We start from the raw sequence: 22,518 nt of genomic DNA on the forward strand, positions 1-22,518 counted from the left end.
CTGACTTTCAAAGAAGAGATTTTTGACAGCCAGTAGAAATGAGTCCATGAGGAGAAGAGCTGTCCACCCTAAGCTCCTCCAGTAAGACTGAACCCTGCTGGGGGCTTCTTACATAAAGTCAGAGGGCAAGGAAAATCTGCTCTCTGGTGGTCTAAGGGAGAAGAGGGAGAGCTTTTCTTGAAGGTTTCTTATGCCAGCAATAATTACTACTCCTCATATATTATCTCATTTACTCTAAAAGGCTCAGACCTATATTCAAAGATTTCCTTGAGTCACAAGAGTTAGTCGAACTGAGATTTTCGTAACTCCAGATCCAGCATTCCTACAACTAGTATATAGAAGGCACTCAAATTTTGCATCGTGGGTCCTGAAGAAGGACTTTATGTGAAGCCAGAGACCTTCGTAAGCTTCAGTAACTAAACTCTTTTAGAGGAATGTGAAGATGGGTCTGGTTCTTCAGAAAACAGTGATATAAGAGGATCTCAGTGTCATTACAAAATACCATGGAAGTAGCAACATGTGACTGAGTTCCCCTGGTGGTATGAGCGAATAATTGACAAAGAGCAATAAGATCAATTGGGATACAAAGTCCTGCAACTGTGTTGGACATTTCCATGTGCTAATTTACCATCATAAAATACAACCTTCTCTTATAAAAGGCAGTTGCAACTGGCCTATCTTCTGTTCCCAAGCAAACTCGTCAGTCCTCTCTAACATCCCTTCCAATAGGTGCAAGCAGTGGTTGGAGAATGTATGACCTGGCTGTTTGCTCTGAATCATGTTCTATGGGTTTCTCTTCAGTTGTAAAACTAAGCTCTGGACAACAGCCCCAAAAGGTCCAGATATACACATAATTGCAGAATGAAGAGTCAGCTTTTCCCATTGCCTATCCAAAGACAGTTTTCTGAAGTGCAGGTGATTGTCAAACGTGCAGAGCCACTGAGCTGTCTCTGCAAGTAAAGGCAACAATGAACTGAATGTTCTGATTTGGAGGCTGACTATACACCACAGCAAGGAGGACAAAGCCTGGAGGACAGAACGTTTCATCAGAGAACTCAAGTCTGACAAGGCCAGTGATGTGAGAAAGGGCCGAGGAGATATCTATGAGCTCAACAAATCATTTGATCAATACCTGACATTTCACCTTTTCTCCAATGAAATGCAGATGGCTGTTTTTTTCAGGCCATACTTTGATGAGTCTGATTCTTAGTACTTGCCTAACTTAATATCAAATAACAGGCCAATGATTCCCAATTGGAACATCAAAAAATGTTTAAATCCTTCCTTTGAAAATGGGTTCATGTGTTTGACTGAACAGCAAAATCCCCAAATTCCTTTCTATATTTTCTGATCTTGGTGTCTGGCTTGGAATGGAACAGAATACCATAAGGACATTTGGCTTTTTTAAGTGGGTTCTAAAAAATGATAAGCTGAAACCTCTTTACTCCATCTAGATATTGCGGTATAGAAAGGCTCAGAACCTTGAACTATTGTACTTTTTTAAGTGATAAAAGACACTTTAAATAAAGCACTATTGTAAGTGATAAAGGACAATGTGATATTATTCTCATCACATGGTGGCTTTAGAAATAACTTCTGCAAGCTTTGGTTTGAGAAATCAGGGACTGCCAAATGACACCAATCTTATAAATATATTTTTGAATGGCTTTTTTTTATTATTTTAATGGTAAAACATTCAGCTGTGTAATAAGAACAATTAAATTTCTTTAAGAGCAGCAAAAACATACCCTTAGAAATAAACCCATGCAAGTAGTTTTTCCTTATACTAAAATATGTAATACAATACATAAGTTTTATTAGAAGAAAGAAAAAAAGAGAGATAAGGTATACTCATTGGAAAAATTAGAAAATGCATAAAATGATGAAAAAGGAAATGAAAATCACCCATAATCAGACTATGCTGCTAATGGATAACATTTTATTCAGTGAAAATGCACACAGAGACACACAACAGTGAAATCATTATACTGCTTTAACATTACGCTGTCAACAGTTTTTTAAATAGCTTTCAAAATGTCTACACTTACCATCACTTGGTGGACTTCATTAAGTCATAAAACCCTTCTGTGGAATGGATATATGATTTCTTGCCCTGGATGTCACTTCACCTCTTTCCAAATAATTAAGTTGTTGTGAAAGCTAAGCAAATTTACAAAGGGCTATAGAGATGGGAGTTAGAAGGCCAAATTATAGGTCCTTTGAAAAACATTGTTTTTTCAATTGTATCTCAATTTCTTTACTTGTAAATTAAAAATTGGTAGACCAAATAATTTGGGGGGGGGGTGGCAAGGACAAGAGTTAAGGGGTGTTTTGGATTTTCTCTTTGGTGTGGGTGTGTCTATCTGTAATTTTTCTCTTGGAGCAATGGAAATTGTCTAAAATTGAGAGTGATGATGATTGAGCGACTAAGTGAGGATACTGTTGAAACACTTTATTTTGGAAAGAAGATATGCTATTTGAATCTATCTCAACAAAATCTGTAGATTCAAAACAAATAAACAGAAAGATTCAAGTGTTAGACAAAATGTAGAGAGAGAAGTACATATATTCAATGTTGGAAGGGTGGCAGAATGGGGCCTCTCTGGAGGATGATGCAGTGGACCCACAGGAGGCTAAATATAGGGTCGCCATATGATTAGGCAATCCTGTTACTGGGAAGATACTCAAAAGAGCTAAAAGCAGGGACTGAAATAGACATTTGCACACTGATGTTTATGGTAACACTATTCATGATGCCCAATGGATGGAGGTGGCCAAAGGGTACATTTGACTGAGAAGCAGAAGGGCAAACTGTGGTGTATACATATGATGGAATATTGTTTGGCTATAGAAAGGAACAAAATCACGAGGCATGCAGCAAGGTAAATGAACCATGAGGGCATTATGTTGAGCAAAATGAACCAGAAACAAAAGGACAAATATTGTATGGTTGCTTTTAGAAAATAAGAAAATTGGAGCCCAGAATGTAAGTTCTTAAACAGCAGTCACATTTATTCCTGAGCTTTAAGTGATATTTCTAAATTCTTAGATGCTGTGCTATATGTGTATAATTGGTATTTTCCTGGAATTCTGGGTACGTGTGTAGCACCTAAGACTCAGAGTTGGAGTTCTGTAGCTCTTGAAGTCAGCATTGCTACATTCAACGACTGTTAAAAGAAGCCAAAAAAGAGATCAGGCTTCAATTAGAGATAAAAATGAAGCCAATCTAGTTGGGAATAAGGTAAATTAGAATACAGGGTAAAGGATGATATTGTCTCTATTTTAAAACTTCACTTATTATAAGAGGCCAAAGGAAGAGAGGTTTATTTGTTCAAAACCTAAATTTTCTATAGCACTCAATCCAACTTAAACTGTCTGGCCAGTTCAGTTAAGCAACCTAAACACCTGGAGCCCCGAATTGGGAAAGTTCTTGCAGTTCTGTAAAGCTTAATGTGTATCCAGAAACATTCCAAAATATGTTGGGCAGAAAATAAAGTATTGACAAAGTTCCTTGAGGGACTGGAGAAAAAATACGGAACTATTATACTTTCCCACTTGGGAAATCCCTGACATGCTCTCAAACATTAGGCACTCTCACGTTAATAGGCCAAAACCTTCATCTTGAGACTTGCTCTTATACAACTTATTTCTGTAACAGAGAAGCTAAGCCTACCTATAATTATGCCTAAGAGTTATTTCCAGAGAACCTATTTTGTTGCTCAGATGTGGCCTCTCTCTAAGTTCAACTCTGCAAGTAAACTAATTATGCTGCCCCCTACATGGGACATGACATCCAGGTATTTAAGTCTCCTTGGCAACATGGGTCATGACTCTCAGGGATGAGCCTGACCTGGCACCTTGGGATCCATGATACCTACCTGACCAAAAGAGGGTAAAGAAATGTAACAAAATAAGGTATCAGTGGCTGAAAGAATTCAAATAGAGTTGAGAGGCTATTCTGGAGGTTACTTTTATGCAAGTTTCAGCAAGATATTGTTAATTGTCATAGTATGCCAAGCCCCAACCAAAAATATTCCTGTAAACTCTAAAGAACACCCAGAGTTCTCTCTGAGATTCTATAAAAGTTTCAGTCACTAAGTATATTTTTCAGAAACCTAAAACCTCCAGACGGTACCTAGGCCAGAGAAGCCCTGAAACCCAGAGTTACCAGTCTCTCCAACGGCATCCCCCTATGGCATTACCCTACCCACAATGCTGACACATCTTTTTCAACATGAAGACATTAGAATGGTCATTGCCCAAATATCCCTAAAGATTGGGAGAAGGATCAAAGGAGGAGGACTTATAACATAGAAGATAGGATTTAACAAATGAGTATAACTACTGAATCATTATACTGATATTTCTTTTTAGTCTCTAATATCATGGATCAGCTAGAAGGAAAAACCTGAAGTCATGGAACTGTAACCCATACCAAACTTTGAAATCTGTTCTATAACTACCTGTTAAAATGTACTTTGAAATGCATTGCTTTTTTGTACGTATGCTACATTTCACAATAAAAATTTTTTAAAAATGGGTAGACCAGAAGACCCAGCTCAGACAATCTGTGCTTTTAAAATCCTCCCATTCTTGTTTTTGGCCTCTTGGAATGTTCACACATATTCCAACATGCCTTCAGGTAGCCAAAATAATCTCAGCTCTCAGGTGAAGAAGAAGCACTCATTCAGGTGCTGGTGGCCTTTGGTGGAGACTTTCCACTGAACAGTAACAGTAGATTAGGCTGAGGTGGTGAGACAGAGTCACGGAATCATGAATGGCAAACTGTAAAGTCAGGAGCCTGAGGAAGTTCCATAAAGAATTGTGTGGTGTGGTACAGCCCTGATTCAAGGGTCATGGCCACCCATGTGGATGGAGTGAGGTATCAGAGCTGCAGCACATAAGGAAGCAGGCCTAGGAAACTGAAAATCCAAACTAAGGTACTCCATGACCCCAGCCTCTGAAACGTTCACTGAACCCGAACCCTTAGTAATGAACTAGGCGTCTGCCTAGCATATCATGGCGGTCTGAACTTCTTAGTAAACTTGTTGTCTCTGTGACACTGGAGAACAAAACAAACACATGTGGAGCAGTACTGAGGAGACAGAGAAGTGGAGCCTTAGAAAGAGTTGCTAACCAATCCAACCAGAAGTTTAGCCACTAGGCCTCTGGCTAAAGACAACCTATATTGCCTGCCTCATTTCCTCCTTTCTTTTTAATACCGAGAAACAAGAGAGAAAAAAATGAAGTAGCTCAATTACCTTGCTAGAGTAAAAGAGAATAAAGCCAAATGGAGTAAGGAATAATACATGAGCAAGCCTCTCAGATCTCCATGGCTCATTGAACTAGCTCTGGCTCCTCTGTGTAGGAGAAAACAGCTGAGGCCTCTGCATCAGATCTAATCTGGCCAAGAATGGATACCTGCCTCAATCTAACACTGCCTGCTAAATCTTCATACCCCCGCTAAGAGGCCCAAATAAATAGTCTATTCTCCAGATCTAAAATTAGGTCAATTCAGAGAAACAAGTTAGACAGAAAAATTTAAAAGAGCCGTCCTCTCTCCTATCTGAGGGTTGAAAGCATCCTGCAATATTTACCATTCATCTTACTACATTGTGGTTACTTTTATGCTGCCATTAGTATTTGAATGTATGTGATGTTACAGATCATTGAAATCCATCTAATGAGGACAGATTCCTCATGTTTTGGAGTTAAATCTTTCAGAAGAAGTTATAATCATGAATTTCCCTTATTAAGTTCTAGTCTTTATATGTAAATTGAAGTATTAAAACAATGAGCTACAGATCAAAGTTTTAATTTTAGTCCCTTGACTCAGATTTAATTTAAAAGTCTTGAATTATGCAGTGAATTGCATCTCTTTATTCTTACAGCTGTTTAAAACAGATTTAATTATCTTCCATAACATGCAGACACTACTTCTGCCTAGCAGTCCTCTCAAATGAATGCCTTCCAAATCAGTTTTGTGAGTTCTTAAGACTGATTAGGCCTTTTTCCATCCATCCTGTGCCTTTAGGTCCTTGCATTGGATTTCTCTGGGAAGGTGAGTGATTGTGCTGAAAGTCTATGGGCTTATTAGGTGCTCATTAGTGGGCCAGAGGAAATTCATCTTGAACCAGTACACAGACAGAGAGATCTCACCTCTCGTTGGACGCCTGAGTCTCAGTGCAAAATTCTTTAATCGCTCTAAAACATAGGTGCAGTTGGAAAATACACTGTTTCTTAGACACAGCTTCATGGTTGGTTGCTGAATCAAATGTTCTTCATAGGAACAGTGATGCATACATGCATGATGTGTGTGTGTTCTTGGATTTGCCGTAATGAATCTGGATGCACCACTGGCCCTCATGCCTTGTGGCTTCTAAAGAAGTTTCTTTCATTAGAGTGTACTTGAAGAGAGCCCTGAAAGCAGCAGGGATGGTATACCTGACAGTGATTTTTCATTAATTTCAAGAGTTATGTGGTTCTCTTAGTAATAACACACCAGATGGATCAAGTTTTGCAGGAGTAATATTATAGACTCATTTTTGTCACCGAAATTTAGAGAGTGGTCTCATTTGCTATTTATAGGAAGAGATTTTGTTACTTGCACGTGCCAAATCTGCAAAATTCTGGCTCAGGTACATACTATTGTACATAGAGTTAAGCTACATCAGTATACCTAGCTTTTGATTATCTGCTGTGAATAAGAAGCTCTCTTCTTTGCTCTGGTTTTAGCAATGTTGTCATTGATATTCTTAAGTTAGAATCAGGACATGCACTAGTATAGGATAAAAGAAGGGATTTAGATTTCAGATGAAGACTTTAAAGTGTGTTAGATGTTATGCAAATTTTAAGAGTCTTTTCCTTTCAAGTTTGGGCTTTATCTTTACACTCTTTGGGGGAAAACTATTCAAACTACACACATTTGCTGAGTTCCTATTTTAAGTTAGACACCATGAGCAGAGATGCTGGAGCTGCAACGAGGAATGGCATGCGTTGAACCTTATTGATATTTATAGTTTATTGGGGGGATGCTAAGAAATAGATTATTATGATATAATGTTATAAATTACTATTTTCCTTTCTTGTTTTGAATGAAGAAAACGAGTTTGCCACTTCCTACTTTCTGTGCTAAGATTTTTATTTAAAATTTGATGAGGTTATCTTAGATAACCCAAAATATGCTTGCAGATAAACAGAATAATGTCCAAACCTGAACGAAAGTTACCTGATATCAAACAAGCATTTAGTAAAATGGTTATTGCAGACAAACAAGCAAACCCATGTCTAAGTGACTCCTTGTTGAGGCAGGCAACTCTTCAAGTCTCTAAGTCTTTAGTTGCTATAATAGGAATGGAGCCTACATAAAGGGATTCTGTCTAAGTATATAAGGACAAGAGGGGTTGCATCAGTCCTTAGCCCAACCTAACCTCATAGACTGAAGACCAGACTAAAGAAGAAAGTTGATACATGAGTAAATCAGGGAACAAAAACACACAAGCTTTGGTGCCTAATAAGAGAAAATGAGAGCAACTGGGGAGGAGAGTCTTCTTCCCAGTTCTGCATTACTCATGCTGTGGTTTCAGATCAGGAGGTAGCAGAGACCTCTGGGTTACTCTGAAACCTGGAGAACTTGCAGCTTTGTGGACATCAGAAGATTGGCATGCTATCCCTACTGCTATGAGGAAATAGCACCAAGGATAGGGGCAAGAGCCATACACCATTTTCAAAGTGAATTTGGGAGCATCAAATTCAAATAAGAAATGGACTCTGATTTGAGAAAGTTTAAAGCCCCCATGTGGGGGCATATATCAGGTTTTTTCTTTTGTTTCCTTTTGTTTTAGATTTAATGAACTTTTTCTTTTATTATTAATTTAGTCTAATTCATACCCAAGCCTCTGGATAAATTTGGTTCACATGGATTCTTAACTCTTTGAGAGTTGTGTTCCTATCCTTTGTTATCTCAGTGTTCTTTAGAGTAGACAAAACAGTACCAGAAACAGTACTGTATTCAATAAAGGCATAATGTTGCAAGGTAAGGGAAAACACAAGACAGGATCTGGCATCTGTCTTGGCTGGAATGATTTTCAACTAACAGATACCAAGTCAACAAACATTCTTAGAAATTCCAGGAGGAAAATCTTGGTTGATTTATTGACTGATGTCTAAGAAGATCTTGATAAGCAGACCACAGAGGCTGGCACAGGCCTGACTGCCTTGAACTCTTCCTTGATCTCTGTCAGTACCTAACCCGCAGCCAAGGATTTTTAGGAAGATTCAGCAACTACATGGGTTTCTTTCCCAGAAAAATGATTCTTTCTAACATAGAGAAGCAATAGAAAGAGAGCATACCCCTTGCCCTCCTATTTAGTAATTCTGTGGTCTTAGGTGAGTTACTTTGCCTTTTTGTGCCTCAGTTGTATCTTCTATAAAAAAACAGTAATTATAACACCTACCCCATAGAGTTGTTGTGAGCTTGAAATGAGATAACTCATGTTATCTCACAAACTGGAATATACTTAGTGCTCAATAAATGGTGAGTATCTGAATTGTTATCTTGTCAGATTCAATGCATCCCATCTTTTTGGAGCACACTTTGCTTTTCTTTATTCTGCACTGCTCAACTCATACATAGTTTATGCTTATGTATATAACCCAAAGCTTAACCAAGAATCTGAGGCAGTTTTTGCAAGGGAGAGTTTGTGACTCATTAGCACAAAATCTACAACCCAATGTGAGTTCCCCAAGGCCTCCTGATGTGAGGCGGTGCTGCACTAGGAGATAAGGGCATGAGAGGCTGGCCTGACAGCTGAAGGCAGCAGATTTCATCCCTGCTGTGGTAGCTTGGCTCATTCGAGTGGAACAAGCTGACTTGTTATTTTTTTCCTTCTTGCTCCCAGAGGGGAAGAATTCACACATCTTAGAACAAGATTCTCTAATCTGTTTCCACATCACTCATCCCAGTTTGAGATGCGTGATGATCTCTGTTCCATAGAAAGCAATGCTGAACAAGATGAGAGCCTGGCCTCTGGCCCCGGAGTTCTCCATTTGTGCCAAGGTCACAGGTGCCCAGGAGCGAGACTTCATGTCTCAGATCTCAATATACTATGTTCTTAATGGAACAGCAACCCGAAGTTTGAAGCCTTCCCAACATAAAATTCCCATCTTTAAATGTGATGTTATTCTTCTGGGAATCAGAATCAGATTCCTTATGTCTCTAGAGAAGACATTCAACATGTGTAAACATAAAACTGAAGACGTGCCGATGAACTACATCATTCCATAGGAGTCCCCAAAAGATTTTCTTTCCTTTCTGATTTTTTTCAAAAAGATATATATAAAGTACTATATTTTATTTGAAATTCTAAAATGATTTTCAGTGAATTTTTTGTTAATATATATGTACAGAAAAATATGCAAATCATGAAATACACAGTTTGATGAATGTTTGCAAAATGAATATATTCAGATCAAGAAACTTAAAAATGCCAGCACCCCAGAATCCTCCATTATTCCCTCCCCGTCACTATCCCACCAAACAATATGTAACAATTATTCTCCCTTCTATCACCATGAATTATTTTTTTTTAATAGTTTTGCCTGTTTTGCAGTTTAATTAAATGGAATTACAAAGTGTGCCTTCTTTTAAGTCTGACTTTAGCTCAATTTCGGGTCTGGGGTTCATCCAGGCCTTAGTGTCTAGGCATAGTTAGCTAGCACTCATCGCTGTTGCTTTTCCATCTCGTGGGCACACTGTGATCTATTTAGGTGGAACATAAACCTAAATATGAGAGCTGAAGTAAAAAATATAGGATTATATCTTCTTAAATAGGACACATAAATCTCTAATTACGTATTCCATGTAATAACTGATAATCTTTGGGTTTATACATTCCATTTTAGTTTTCTATTTTTCTCAGCATATTATGTTCTTTTTCTCCCTTTCCTTGCCTTATTTTGGATTAATCATTTTTAAAAATTATGTCAATTCCCCTGCTAACAGCCTAATATTTAAGCATTCCTTTATTAATTGTTATTTGTTACTCTAGATATTTAAGCACACATTCTAGACATCTTGGTGTCTAATATAAATTAATATTCTTACCTCCTCACAGATATTTCAATGACCTTGGACCGCTTTAACTCTACTTGATTCTCTCCTACATACTGTGCTACTGTTGTCATATACTTTAAATCGACTTTAAATCCCAGAGCTGATTATTATTATTTATCTGTACAGTTAGTAATGATTTCAATCTACCCACGTATGTACCATCTCTCCTGCTCTTCATTCTCTCGTGACTTTAATCTTCCATCTGAGCTCATTTTTTTTTTCTGTTAGAGGAATAAGCTTTAGTCATTCTCTTTACAGAAATCAGCTTATATGACTCATGTCTGATTTTGTTTATCTGAAGAATGTCTTGATCTTAGCTTCACAATTTTTCTCTCAGCATTTCAAAAATGTTATTTTATTTTATTTTGGGCTACTTTTAAAAAATGTTCTCTTTTTCTTTAGGTTTTAGCAATTTAGATATGATGTTACTTAAGTATATATTTTTCCTTGTCTTTATCCTGTTTGGAGATTGCTGATTCTCCTGAAATTTTGCGTTGCTATCTTTCATCAGCTTTGGTAAATTCTCAGCCATTATCTTTACAAATATGTTTCTGGCTCCTTATATCTTTCCTCTCCTTCAAGGGTGAGAATTAAATCTGTGTTATTGTCGTTTGCCCTTTTCCAATAGTCTCTTACTAGTATTTTCTCTATTTTCTGTCCATTTTTTCTTAATGTTCTAAATGATACATTTCCTACTCTTTTTTCCTCATCTCTTCATCTGAGTTCAATCTTCTGTTTACTCATTAAATTCTCAGTTTTAGGGCGAGCTGCAGTGGCTCAGCAGGCAGAGTCCTCGCCTGCCATGTCTGAGACTCGGGTTCCTTTCCCTGGTGCCTGCCCACGCAAAAAAAGAAAAAAAAAATTCTTGCTTTTAGTTATTATCTTCATTTTCCATAGTTCATTTATAATTCTTATTAATTACTATTCTAGAGTTGAATTTTCCAACTTATATTAATGAATATATAAATCAGGGCTATTTTAAACACCAATTTTGATAATGTCTACATCTCAAACAAGTGTAGTCTTTTTCTATTACTTTTTTTTCCTATTAGTGATCTTTGTTGATATACCTGGGATTTTTTATTAAATGCCCAACATTTTATATGAATAAAAAAACAGGTTCAATCTCTGGTTTATGCTGGTTTATTCCAAAAAAGACTTTATTTTAACTTCCAATGGACATTTAAAGTAGGGGAAAATCAATGTAACTCACTCATAAACTGAACTAATTTGAGATTGGATTTTGCTTTTTAAAGGGTTTGGTCCATTTCTGATTTATCCTTAATCTTAAGGGACACCTTTCCAGAAGACACAAGAACTGAGTTGTGGATTGTTTACCCCTTCCATTCTCTTCCTGATTTGCTCTGAACTCAAATATTCCTCTACCTGAAAATGTAAAACTTCTAAAAATTTGCTTACCTTCTCATTTTCTTTAAGACTACTTTCTATTTCACTTGTTACCACTTAGGAGTAGGCAAATACCTCAAGGCTATAAAAGAGAGTCCTGGCCTACTTCTCCGTTTTGTTTTGTTTTGTTTTGTTTTTTCTTTCTGTCAGGGACCTCATGTGTCCCAGCTGCTTTGGCAGACTGGAGTCTGATTTTTATCTTCCCAGCCCTGTGACTACCAACAACCTTTTACCCAACATTTTCTTCTCGGGAATCTGAATCTTGAGTGTGGCATACTAATGGGTAGAGTTTGTGAGGGAATATACAGAATAAAATGTTAGACTCACCCAAGAGACTTCCCAGCTCTCAAGGAAGGAATTTTAACCTCTCAAATTCTCCTGGCTGTTTTCCCACAATCCTGTTTCTCTTTCGTCTCTCTCTCCCTTCTCTCTCATTCTTACCCATGTTCTAAATACATACATATTTGCTTGGGCTACCGCAAGCTAGTCTAACAAAAGTCCACAAAGACTGTAGCTATGTGAAATGTGAGCAATTCTAAGCAGACTAAATTTTCCAATATCTTTCTAGTTCCAACTCAAGAATTTGGGGGAACATTAGTATTTAGGAGATTTGGTGTGGCTGAAAGACACTTACTAGGGAAGTAGTAGAAAAGAGTATTATGTTAGAGCACTGGTTCTGCAAATGTTAGGAATCACCAGAGCCAGTATTTCAAACACATTATTTCAGTTATTCTTCCTTTAAGAATAAAAATATGGACGATTTTGATCAAACCTAACAAAGCAATCCTAACTGCTTCAACTTTTCCCCTTTGATTCATACTTCAGAGCCTCTCAGGCTTCTTTATTTCCCTTAGCTTGACTTGTTTTCTTTGTTTTGATTTTTTTTCTTGAAGCACAATGAATATCCTGTGAGCTTGTTTTAAACACAAATTGGTGGGTCCCACCTCAACCTACTGAATTAGAATCTGTGGGGACAGAGCTCAGGAAAGCATGCTTTAATATGCTGCCCAGGTGATTCTCATGCATAGTAAGGACTGAGGCACAGAGCTATTTAAAGAAGGTAGAAATCAGAGTTGTTTCTCTTAATCCTGGTGTCATTATTAACTTTTCAAGTCCTTTTGTAGTCGCAGGGCCCAGCTCAGTGCCAGTTATCTTTTAGGTACTCAGAAAATGCGACTGCAGGTAGGAATGCGTGCCTTAACAAGGGGACTCATTTAAGAAAAAGGCTTATTCATTATGGACCATCATCCTCACTTACAAGAGGACAAAAATATCTGTGCACATTCTAAAACACATAGAACAAATTACTCTGACATACCACCTAAATAGTCAGAAATTTTAGGCAACCATCATTTGAAAAAGGACTATTGATCCTCATAACAATATTTCTGAGGTTCTGCAAAAATAGGAAACTCTCAATTGCCAAAAAAAAGTGTGCTGAATTATGTTCAGTTTAGACCTTAGTGCTAGATGTTTGATTAGCAAGTCACCTTTTGGGAACAAAAAGCTAAGAATTCAGGCTCACAGAGAAAGAAAGCATTGGGATCTTTCAGGTTGGTTATGTATATATGTGGGTTAAATTTTTCCAGGACTACCATTAGCATATTCTCAGAAAACATCATGCTAATAGTACCAATAAGCCAAGGACACCCAAGATGGTGAAGGACTAACCAGGAGAGAAGAACAACTGGCAGTTAAAGAAATTAATTGAAGAGACATTCCAGAGAAGATGAAATGATAAAAAAAAAAGCACAAGGAACACAAAGTAAAGTAAAATTTAAAAATCTTTGATCTGTCTAAAACTGAGATAGAGATGTAAACAAAACCATTATTTCTCAGGGAAAAAATCACTGACCACAGAAGGTAGGGGGGACACAAGAATCATTCCTACCTCTTCCAGTTGCACCATGAGAGTCACATTGTGTCCCTGTTCGGCGGTGAGCTTTCCGTCAGCAGTGACGATCCGCAGCCCCCGTGGGGCCTTCCCTGGACACTTCTGTGGTTTGGCAGTATACTGTTCTCTCACTCCATCAGTGCAGTTATTGGAAACAACCTTCCGATACCTACACAGAGGAATGCTCAAGTCATAACCCAGTTCATTATAATTCTGACTGCTCCCAACTTTTTAAGCTGGACCTACTGCCTAGCCCTGAGGACCGTCAAGAACCACCTTGCTGTGAGGATTAGAGCTAATTCACAGAAAGCACCCAATAGAGACAGTATCATAGCTACAAATTTTATCTACCATAGTGTGCTGGTTCAAAATGATGTATGTATCCTAGAAAAGCCATGTTTTAATCCTAATCCCATTTTGTAAAGGCAGTGTTTCTTCTAATCCCTATTCAGTATTGTATGTTTGAATCTGTAATTAGATCATCTCCCTGAAGATGTGATTTAACCAAGAGTGGTTGTTAAACTGGATTAGGTGATATGTCTACACCCATGTGGGTGGGTCTTGATAAGTTTCTGGAGTCCTATAAAAGAGGAAACATTTTGGAGAATGAAGGAGATTCGGAGATAGCAGAGAATGCTGCAGCATCACGAAGCAGAGAGTCCATCAGCCAGCAACCTTTGGAAATGAAGAAGGAAAACGCCTTCCGGGGAGCTTAATGAAACAAGAAGCCAGGAGAGAAAGCTAGCAGATGACACCGTGTTCGCCATGTGCCCTTCCAGCTGAGAGAGAAACCCTGACTCTGTTTGCCATGTACCTTCTCACTAGAGAGATAGACCCTGAACTTCATCGGCCTTCTTGAACCAAGGTATCTTTCCATGGATGCCTTAGATTGGACATTTCTACAGACTTGCTTTAAGTGGGACATTTTCTCGGCCTTACAACTGTAAACTAGCAACTTATTAAATTCCCTTTTTAAAAGTCATTCTGTTTCTAGTATATTGCATTCTGGCAGCTAGCAAAATAAAACAGTTAGCATTTTAATTTATATCCTGAAATCATTTAATTTACCAAGGAAGCATTCTTTCATTTCAGAGCTGTGAAAATATACAACAATAGAAGACATGGTCTCTACCCTCAATGAGGCTATAATCTAGTTGAAGAGACATACATGGATAATCTAAAAGATAACACAAAGGCCATGTAATTAAGGGATAGAATGAGGATTACATATTGCAAGGGCACCTGCAACTCAGAGAAAGGGGATCATTATGGGTGATATGATACAACATTAAATCTCATAGAGGAAGTTGGAGAAACAGTGCGGTACAAAAAGAGCTGATAGTTTCTACCCAATGTTTCACAAAGGGTTATACTGGCTAACTTATTTGAATTTCATCTAAAAGAGCCCTCAGCCTTTGCAGATTGAGAAAATCCTCCCTACTTCTCTTTTGAAGATTTCTTCTTATTTTAACTTTGATGGAAAAAGAACAACAAATTATCCTACAAATTAATTCTACACAATCTATCTGATTCATAGTAAATTTTAGAATCTGTAGTTTGAGGATGACTTACTGTGTTTTTTGAGGTTCAGTATTATCTATTCATCATGTTTTTGTGGGGTGGTCCATGGTAACTGTGTTATTTATTCATATACTTGATTTGCTAAATCCACTTGCCTAGAGTTAGTGGTTGAGTTCAAATTGGAGGCAAAGCCTGAGGTCTTACTACTCACTATTCTAGAACAGAGGTTGACAAACTTTTTTCTGCAAACCATCATACAGTAAATATTTTATGCTTTGTGGGTCTCACAATACCTGTTAGAATTACTCAATTCTGAAGTTGTAGTGAGAAAGGGACTATAGACAATATGTAAATTAACGGATGTAGCTGTTTTCCAATAACTCTATATTTACAAAACCCAGTGATAGCCAGATATGGCTTGCAGGCTATAGTTTTTTCAACCCTTTTAAGTACAGCTAATGTTCTTCCCTCTGTTCTTGATCTAAGCACTGACAACCCAAAAGCATGGTTGAGAAGGTCAAATAAGATATTGACTAGAAAAGTTTTTGAAACCCTATTGAGCTCTCCATGGTCAGTTATTCATAAGTAAACATTTCTTCCCTAGTCTCCTTCTTTTTCAATCCATTCCACATAGAAATGCCAGGTCAATATTTCGAAAATTCCAATTCAACATCATCCCATATCATCCATCTCCTAGCTGCATGACTTTACACAAGTTACAATGAGCAGTTTTCTCACCTAAAAGTAGGGATAATAATGGTACTCCTTCCCCTCTTAGGGTGGAGGCTATTAAGAATTGAACAGATTAACATATATAGAGTGCTCAAAACAACCCCGGCAATTAGCAAGTGCTAGCAATTATTTTCATTTACTTCTCCTTACTACTATTGTTTATTATTATTATGTATCTTCCCTGCTTCAACTTTCATGGCTTCTAGATGTAATTAATAGAAGTTGCAATACCTGTAATCTTATATATGAAGCCCTCCACAAGCCAACTTCATTCTACTTTTCTTGACTGTCCCCAACAAGTTCATTCTGAAAGAAATACTTCTTTCCCTTTGCTCTTTCTGCTTCTATGTCCTCTTGCATGCCCCACTAGCTGTCTAAATTTATTCACTCTTGCAGTTGCAGCTCATCTACTGTTTCCATGAAGAAAATTTCCCTGACAGTAGTAATAAAATAGTAAAACGTTTATGTTTAGAGAGTTCTTACCATATTCAAGTCATTGTGCTAAGATACTTATACAAATTATCTCATTTATCTTTAAATTATCCCTGGTCTGGTAGGTATTATTATTATTTCCATAGGTATTATTATTATTTCCAATAAAAAGATGAAAAAATTAAGAACAATGGAAGTTAACTAGTTTTCTCAGTATCACAGAGTCAAGACCTTATTTATTTATCTATAAAACACATCTTCTCCTAACTACTTCATGTACTGTCTCTTTAAATGGTATAAGATCAGCCCTTCTCTAAACTCTTAAAGGAGTCTTAGTGATGTATTTGGTAAGAATCCTCTGAGTTTTGTTTTGTTTCATTTTTGTGTATGTCTGTGTGGTCTAAAACTTCCTTGAGGGATTTATAATCAGAAGATCCATACTAGTATGGCTATAGCAGTTGCAAATGTTGAAATATGTGCATAACAATTGATTATTGCCACTGCCAGAGCCCTCCAAGCTCCCACCAATGCAGCTGTGCTGATCCTACCTGGGAGCCCCTAGACCACTTCACAACACAGCAACTAAAGGGTTAACACTTGGCACAGCAAAGGGGCCTCCAAGACCAGCTTCAGTACTGAGACCACTCTGCATTGATTGACCACTGTCAACTTTTAGTATTTTGAATATTATCCCAGCTAATATTTTTAAAAAATCTGTGGCAGGTGCCTTAAATGTATGTTGAGTAAAAAAGAAAGTGAGAGAAAAATGATGCAAAATAGGAGAATGCTGCAAGAAATTGACCAGCAATGCCACATGCAGTAATTGTGGTATCCCAGTGAGTCTGCTCCTCAGAAACTCTGTCCGTGTTTCAGAGGGAAGGCACTATACAAACTGAAGCCAGGTTAGGAATTTTAATAACTTAGCATCCAAGCACACCTGTGGCTTTGTCTTGGCAAGCAGCTAGAGAGGCCTAGGCTCAAGCACCACCGCTGGTACCATAAACTAGAGAACATTCCTTTTGTTTGTCTCGGTTCAGACCAATCATGGCCCCAGGCTTTCCTGACTCATACAGCAACAGCGCTACTTAAATCCAAAGCATGAACCCATCCCCCTGGGATTCAGCCACTGAAAAGACTGTTGGTAATTTTTAAAAAATGCTCATTAAAAACCATTCTGAAACCATTTTATTTCCTGGATGAAAACGACATCACATTAGCCCTACCAGACCTGTCCCTCAAATTTAGAAGAAAATTGTGCAGAAATACAGAGTTCATTTACTCAAGTAAGCACACACCTGCTTTTTGCATTACAGAATGGTTCTATTTTCATCCTAGCAGCTGTCCCTGGGTCTGAGTTACATAAATGAATAATGCATTTAATATGTTATTAAACGGGGCTGCTACCTCCGTAATAATAAGGCAACTAATGATTATGTTGGACCTAAGCTCTGAATATTACTGGGATGTACTTAGTTGGTAAGCCATTCTTCAATATGCCAAGAAGAAAAGTGCTTTGTAATGGCAAGGGAGTTTTTGTACAATTACTGAAAAGGAAACATTCTGCAAATATGCCTTTGATATTACCGAGGCCTCATCAGTAGATAGTGTCTTATTACTTCAACGCCATGATTTTAGCTATTCTCTTCCTTCCTATCTTGATAACACCTATCACCTTTTCCTTTTTACCCCTACCCTCTTTGATTTCAATTCTCTGGTATCTGCCAGTCTTAAAGATGAAGGCCATATTTTTTTTGCATGTGTGTACATAAGTAAAACTAGGAAAAAGCACAGAAATTCTTCATATTCTGTGATTTTGTTATGTAGTTAATTTTTTCTGGTAATATTGGGGGGACTGTAGAACACACATTTATGACTATTCAGAGTATGATAAGGTGACAGTAAAAGTCTAGCTCAGTGGATCTCAATCCTGTCTGCCCTTTAGAATCATTTGGAGACACCTTTTAAATACATACGGACATCTGGGTCCTACCCGCCCCCCACCCCAGGTATTATGATTTAATTAAGAGTCCTGGGCATCAGTATCTTTTTTTAAATTCCTAGGTGATTCTAACACGCAGTCATGATTAAGGAGCACTGCCCTGAAGGTTAAAAGCAGTGCTGTGGGGGTGGGCCACGGTGGCTCAGCAGGCAGAAGTTCTTGCCTGCCAAGCTGGACACCTGGGTTTGATTCCCGGTGCCTGCCCATGCAAAAAAATAAAAAGTAGTGCTGTGGGATCAAACTGCCTGAATTGCTTAACATATGAACTGGGGCAATTTACCCAATCTTTCTCTAATCTTTAGGTTCTTTGCCTGTAAAATAGGGATTATTATAGAATCCCTTTTCATAAAGTTCTTGGGAAGATTAAATGAGATAATGCATGCAAAAAAGAATAGGCAGGGTGTCATATTTTGTAAGAACTTAAATATTAAAACAATAAAAGACAATAAAAGTTAGTATTTAAACTATTAAGTATGGACTAGCTGTTAGATAGCAAGTTCCCTGAAAATAGGAGCCACACTTTTATTGTGAAGATCATCTTATTTGAAATTTAATCTGGCTAATACCTTTGTTAAAATCATTCAAAGAATTTTCTTTGGGCTTATTCATAAAGGGTGGAGTTCAGATATATAGTTGAGGCTCATGTTCTGGCTTCAACTCATTCTTCCAGCTTCAGCTTTTTCCGAGCCCTACACCCTTCCTAAGCTCAGGCCAGTCTGAATCCTCCATGCAATGCCTTTGCCTGTATTCTCCCATCTCCTTGGGAAGGTCTTTGCTCCTCAAATTTTTATTCTTCCTTTGAATTAGGAATTATGCTTTTCTGTGAAACCATCTTCCTTTATTCACAGTTATTTATCACACAAAAGGACCCTAGGCCTTTTCTTGTACCCTAGGTAGGTCATATTGTCATGGAGTTAAGCTTTATCCTCATTTGTGTTCCCTAAGAGAAGAGCTGAGAGTTTATTATTATTTTTTTTGGATTATCTCATGTGCCTTGCCTTTCAGTGGAAAACTCTGCCTTGTTACAATGACAGTTGATTTAACGAAACGGGAAGTGAAACAAGCCTTGTTAATAGAGAAGGTGGTGAATTCTGGGTATAGCATGTAGCTAAGATTTTAAATTTTCCTATATTCATCCCAATGCAATTGTGCCATGGGGAAAACAGCTCTGTGTATCTGTTCATGTGTGTAAATGAAAAGAGTTATAGAACTAGAGATTTCTGACACTGGGGATCCAGGGCTACAGTGACACAGCTTTATAGGTGGGGAAGAGATAGATTCTTCTGTGTCATACTATCTGTGACAAGGTCTGCTCAGGGTGGGAGGGCATCCATCCTTCAAAAATACCCCTATACAGCAGGTGTAACATTAATGTTCAGAAAGAATGGAATTTCCTTAGTTGACTAAGCAGGTTTTCCATGTTTCTCTCCTCAAAGCAATAGCCCTCAAGACTAATCCCTTTAACTGAGTAAGTAGATTTTAAGATTAGGGGACTGTCATGGAATGGAAATCAGATGCAGGAAAGAAAGCCTTTCTTGCATTGAGTAGGATGGAAGCAGAGAGCCACTTAATTTGGATAGTAAATGGAATATAATGTCATTTTGTACTCCAATTTGATGAAATGGGACATATGGCTATACTTAACTAAATGACTTAATATCAAGAATCACGAGAGTGGCTCATGGAATCCACTGTCTGAGTCAGCTAGCTGTACAATTAAGTTATATAACGAAATGTTCCCTTCTTCTGAGCACTTGCAAACCAATGAATCCTACTATTGAATCATGTGGTCACAGAATGTAGAGTTTAAAGGGATCTCAAGAATCATACAAACTAGTCACTTTACTTTATATAAAAGGAAATGGAGACACCATCCACAATTTCTCAAAGTCACACAGGCGATAAATGGCAGCTCTGGAGCTCTGAACTGAACCAGGTGCTCACTGTTCACTATGCCGTGCCAGACAGATGTGAATCAGTCAAGTCAAGGCCTGGACAATAGCTATGTCAGAAAGTAGTCTTCCACATACAGTGACATTCACCACTTATTCACTTCACACCCCACTGCTCTCCCACAGAAAGGTGGGAAAATCACATCAAAAGGTGCTCTTACTCTGAAGAGTCAACTTCGTACCAACAAACAATCATGGGGTGTCTGCTGTGAGACTGCATGGTTCTTTGCTAGAAAACTATACAGGTCCCTGCAGCATAGAGGCTGGAAATAATGCAAGTGATTTCCTTTCTGTGGACTTTAAATACATGCATTACTTTTAGGACTGATTGTTTTCCTTGATGCACACTGACAATTCTTGCTGAGTGGAGATCAGCCCAAACATCTCAGTCCAGCAGAGTACCAGGAATCGGGTCACTCAGGAAGAGACGAAGACCCCCAAAGACATTGGAGATAGTTGAGGGAGGGCTGCAGAGGGCTGACCAAAGTCTAAGTATTTCCATGCCTGGTGTATAGGGGAATACTGTTTTTAACTTCCAAATGTATGTCAAAAATATGGCATATGCTATTGTGCAAGAATGTATGTATTTTGTTCTGGACCCACTAGATATTTCATATAGATACTGAATGTATGCTATTTTAAAGGCTTTTAAGCTTTTTGAGTAAACATCACCATTGTACACTGAGAAACTAACCCTGAGAACAGTCAGAGGGATTTGCACATTCTTTAGAGGAGGGTTTAATGGCTCCTCTAAAGAAACTCCACTAACAGAAATGTCTATATATGCTTTAAAAAGAAAAATCTCTAGAAATATCTCTAGCTAAATAGCAAGAAGAAATCTCTCCCTGAAAAGATCATCATGGTTGCTTAGAATAAACCTGCGCAATGCCCACTTTATTTTATATTTACAGAATCTTTTTATGGTTGGCATGGAAGAAGAAATAGTCCTAGCTAATTTAGCAACTTAAATTTGCAGCATGTTCCCTGATTCCAAAACTGTATAAACAAGATTTAACCATATATAAGTATGATTAAATGTGTTTGCGCTTGTGTATGTGCAAACTGAGATATTTATAGACACCGACAGAAAACACAGAAAAATGAGGAATGAATTTGGAGTTATTTCACTGCTAGCATGCAATAAATACACAAATGAAAACTGATACCATTTTATTTGCACAGAAGAAATCTGTTCAGTAATCAGGTAAAGGAAGTATCTGTCTTGCTTGGTACAGAGGGAAAGATGTGTGTTTTGGTGTACGGTGGCTCCATCCTTTCTAATGATGTGACTTTATGAGCCAATGCAATTTTATTATCTATTTTACAAGATGAAAAAACAGGGGCTGGAAATTAAAAATGTCCTAGAACTCAGTACTGCAGTGACTATTAAGCATTACATACATGTCTGGGCTCAGATACCAATTAAAGGGAATTTTAGCCCCCTTTCCCATCACTCTGGAAAAGCCCTTAGATGATGACAACTGGTGATGAGAGCTACATTTTATAAAATGCCTACTATGTGTGCTAAGCACTCTGCTAGATGCATGATATGCACCATCACATTTATTTCTTCCTAAAACCCTGAAGTCAATTTGCAAGATTTTATAGGTGAAGAAACTAAGGCTTAAAGAAACTCTCTTATTAAAGATAACAGTTAACAGCAGAGTCACAATTCAAATCTGTATCTGTTTCACTCTAAAATTACTCTCTTTTCACTAGTCCAAACAACCACAGTTATATTTTGTTCTCCCTATCACACCAGGCTGAGTTTTCCAGTACCAGGCTCCTTGCATTCCATCTGTATGTAAAACGGCTTGTGGAAGTTGTCGGGGCAAAGTGTGAAGAAGCAGGCAACTGACACAGAACACAGCAGGACTTTGTTTACATGCTGTTCCACGGCTGCTTCTTGTGGATATTAGAGGCCCCAGCCCTACTGGACTAAGGAGAAAGGACTGGTGGTTACAGCCACCTGGAGGGACATACGACACCCATTACAGCTTTTATTCCAGCTATCTTTTTTAAATCCTCACCAAGGACTAAAATAAAAATGGTACAACCATTCACTTCAACACATTTTATCACAGAAGCTGATAAAAATGTTGGCAACTCTTCAAAACAGCATTTCCACTGGGCATAATAATAACCCATGCTATATTTTTTCTACCATGGTGATGTGTAGACCTGAGAACGCTGCTATATACATGGAATAAGCTGACAGTGAAATTGACCATAATCATCTATAAAGTGAGGTATTTTCCTGCAAGCAGCCAACTCAACTCTGAGAAAGGTGATCCTGGGATGCTCATGTGTTCAACTTGGCTGACAAAGGATGATTGTTAACAGACTCCAATCTCAATGCACATCAGCACAGCATGCCATATTGTAAGGGGCAGGGTTCAGGCTAGGGCAACGTGAGCGAGGTGCCCCAGGAGCAGACTTTAAGGAGAACCCACATTCAGGCTCACCT

The 22,518-nt window shown here is 38.0% G+C and overlaps 1 protein-coding gene across 4 annotated transcripts in view; it reads right to left on the reverse strand.

Moving 5' to 3' along the window:
- SORCS1 (sortilin related VPS10 domain containing receptor 1) overlaps positions 1-22,518 on the reverse strand; it is a 536,703-nt gene that overhangs the window by 68,093 nt on the left and 446,092 nt on the right. For all 4 annotated transcript variants that reach the window (XM_077125968.1, XM_077125969.1, XM_077125970.1 and 1 more), the window contains exon 18: positions 13,413-13,584. In XM_077125968.1, coding sequence (XP_076982083.1) covers positions 13,413-13,584 — 172 coding nt within the window. The remainder of the gene's footprint in view (positions 1-13,412; positions 13,585-22,518) is intronic.

The sequence above is a fragment of the Tamandua tetradactyla genome, chromosome 13, assembly GCF_023851605.1.
Source record: "Tamandua tetradactyla isolate mTamTet1 chromosome 13, mTamTet1.pri, whole genome shotgun sequence".
NCBI classification, from domain to species: Eukaryota; Metazoa; Chordata; class Mammalia; order Pilosa; family Myrmecophagidae; genus Tamandua; species Tamandua tetradactyla.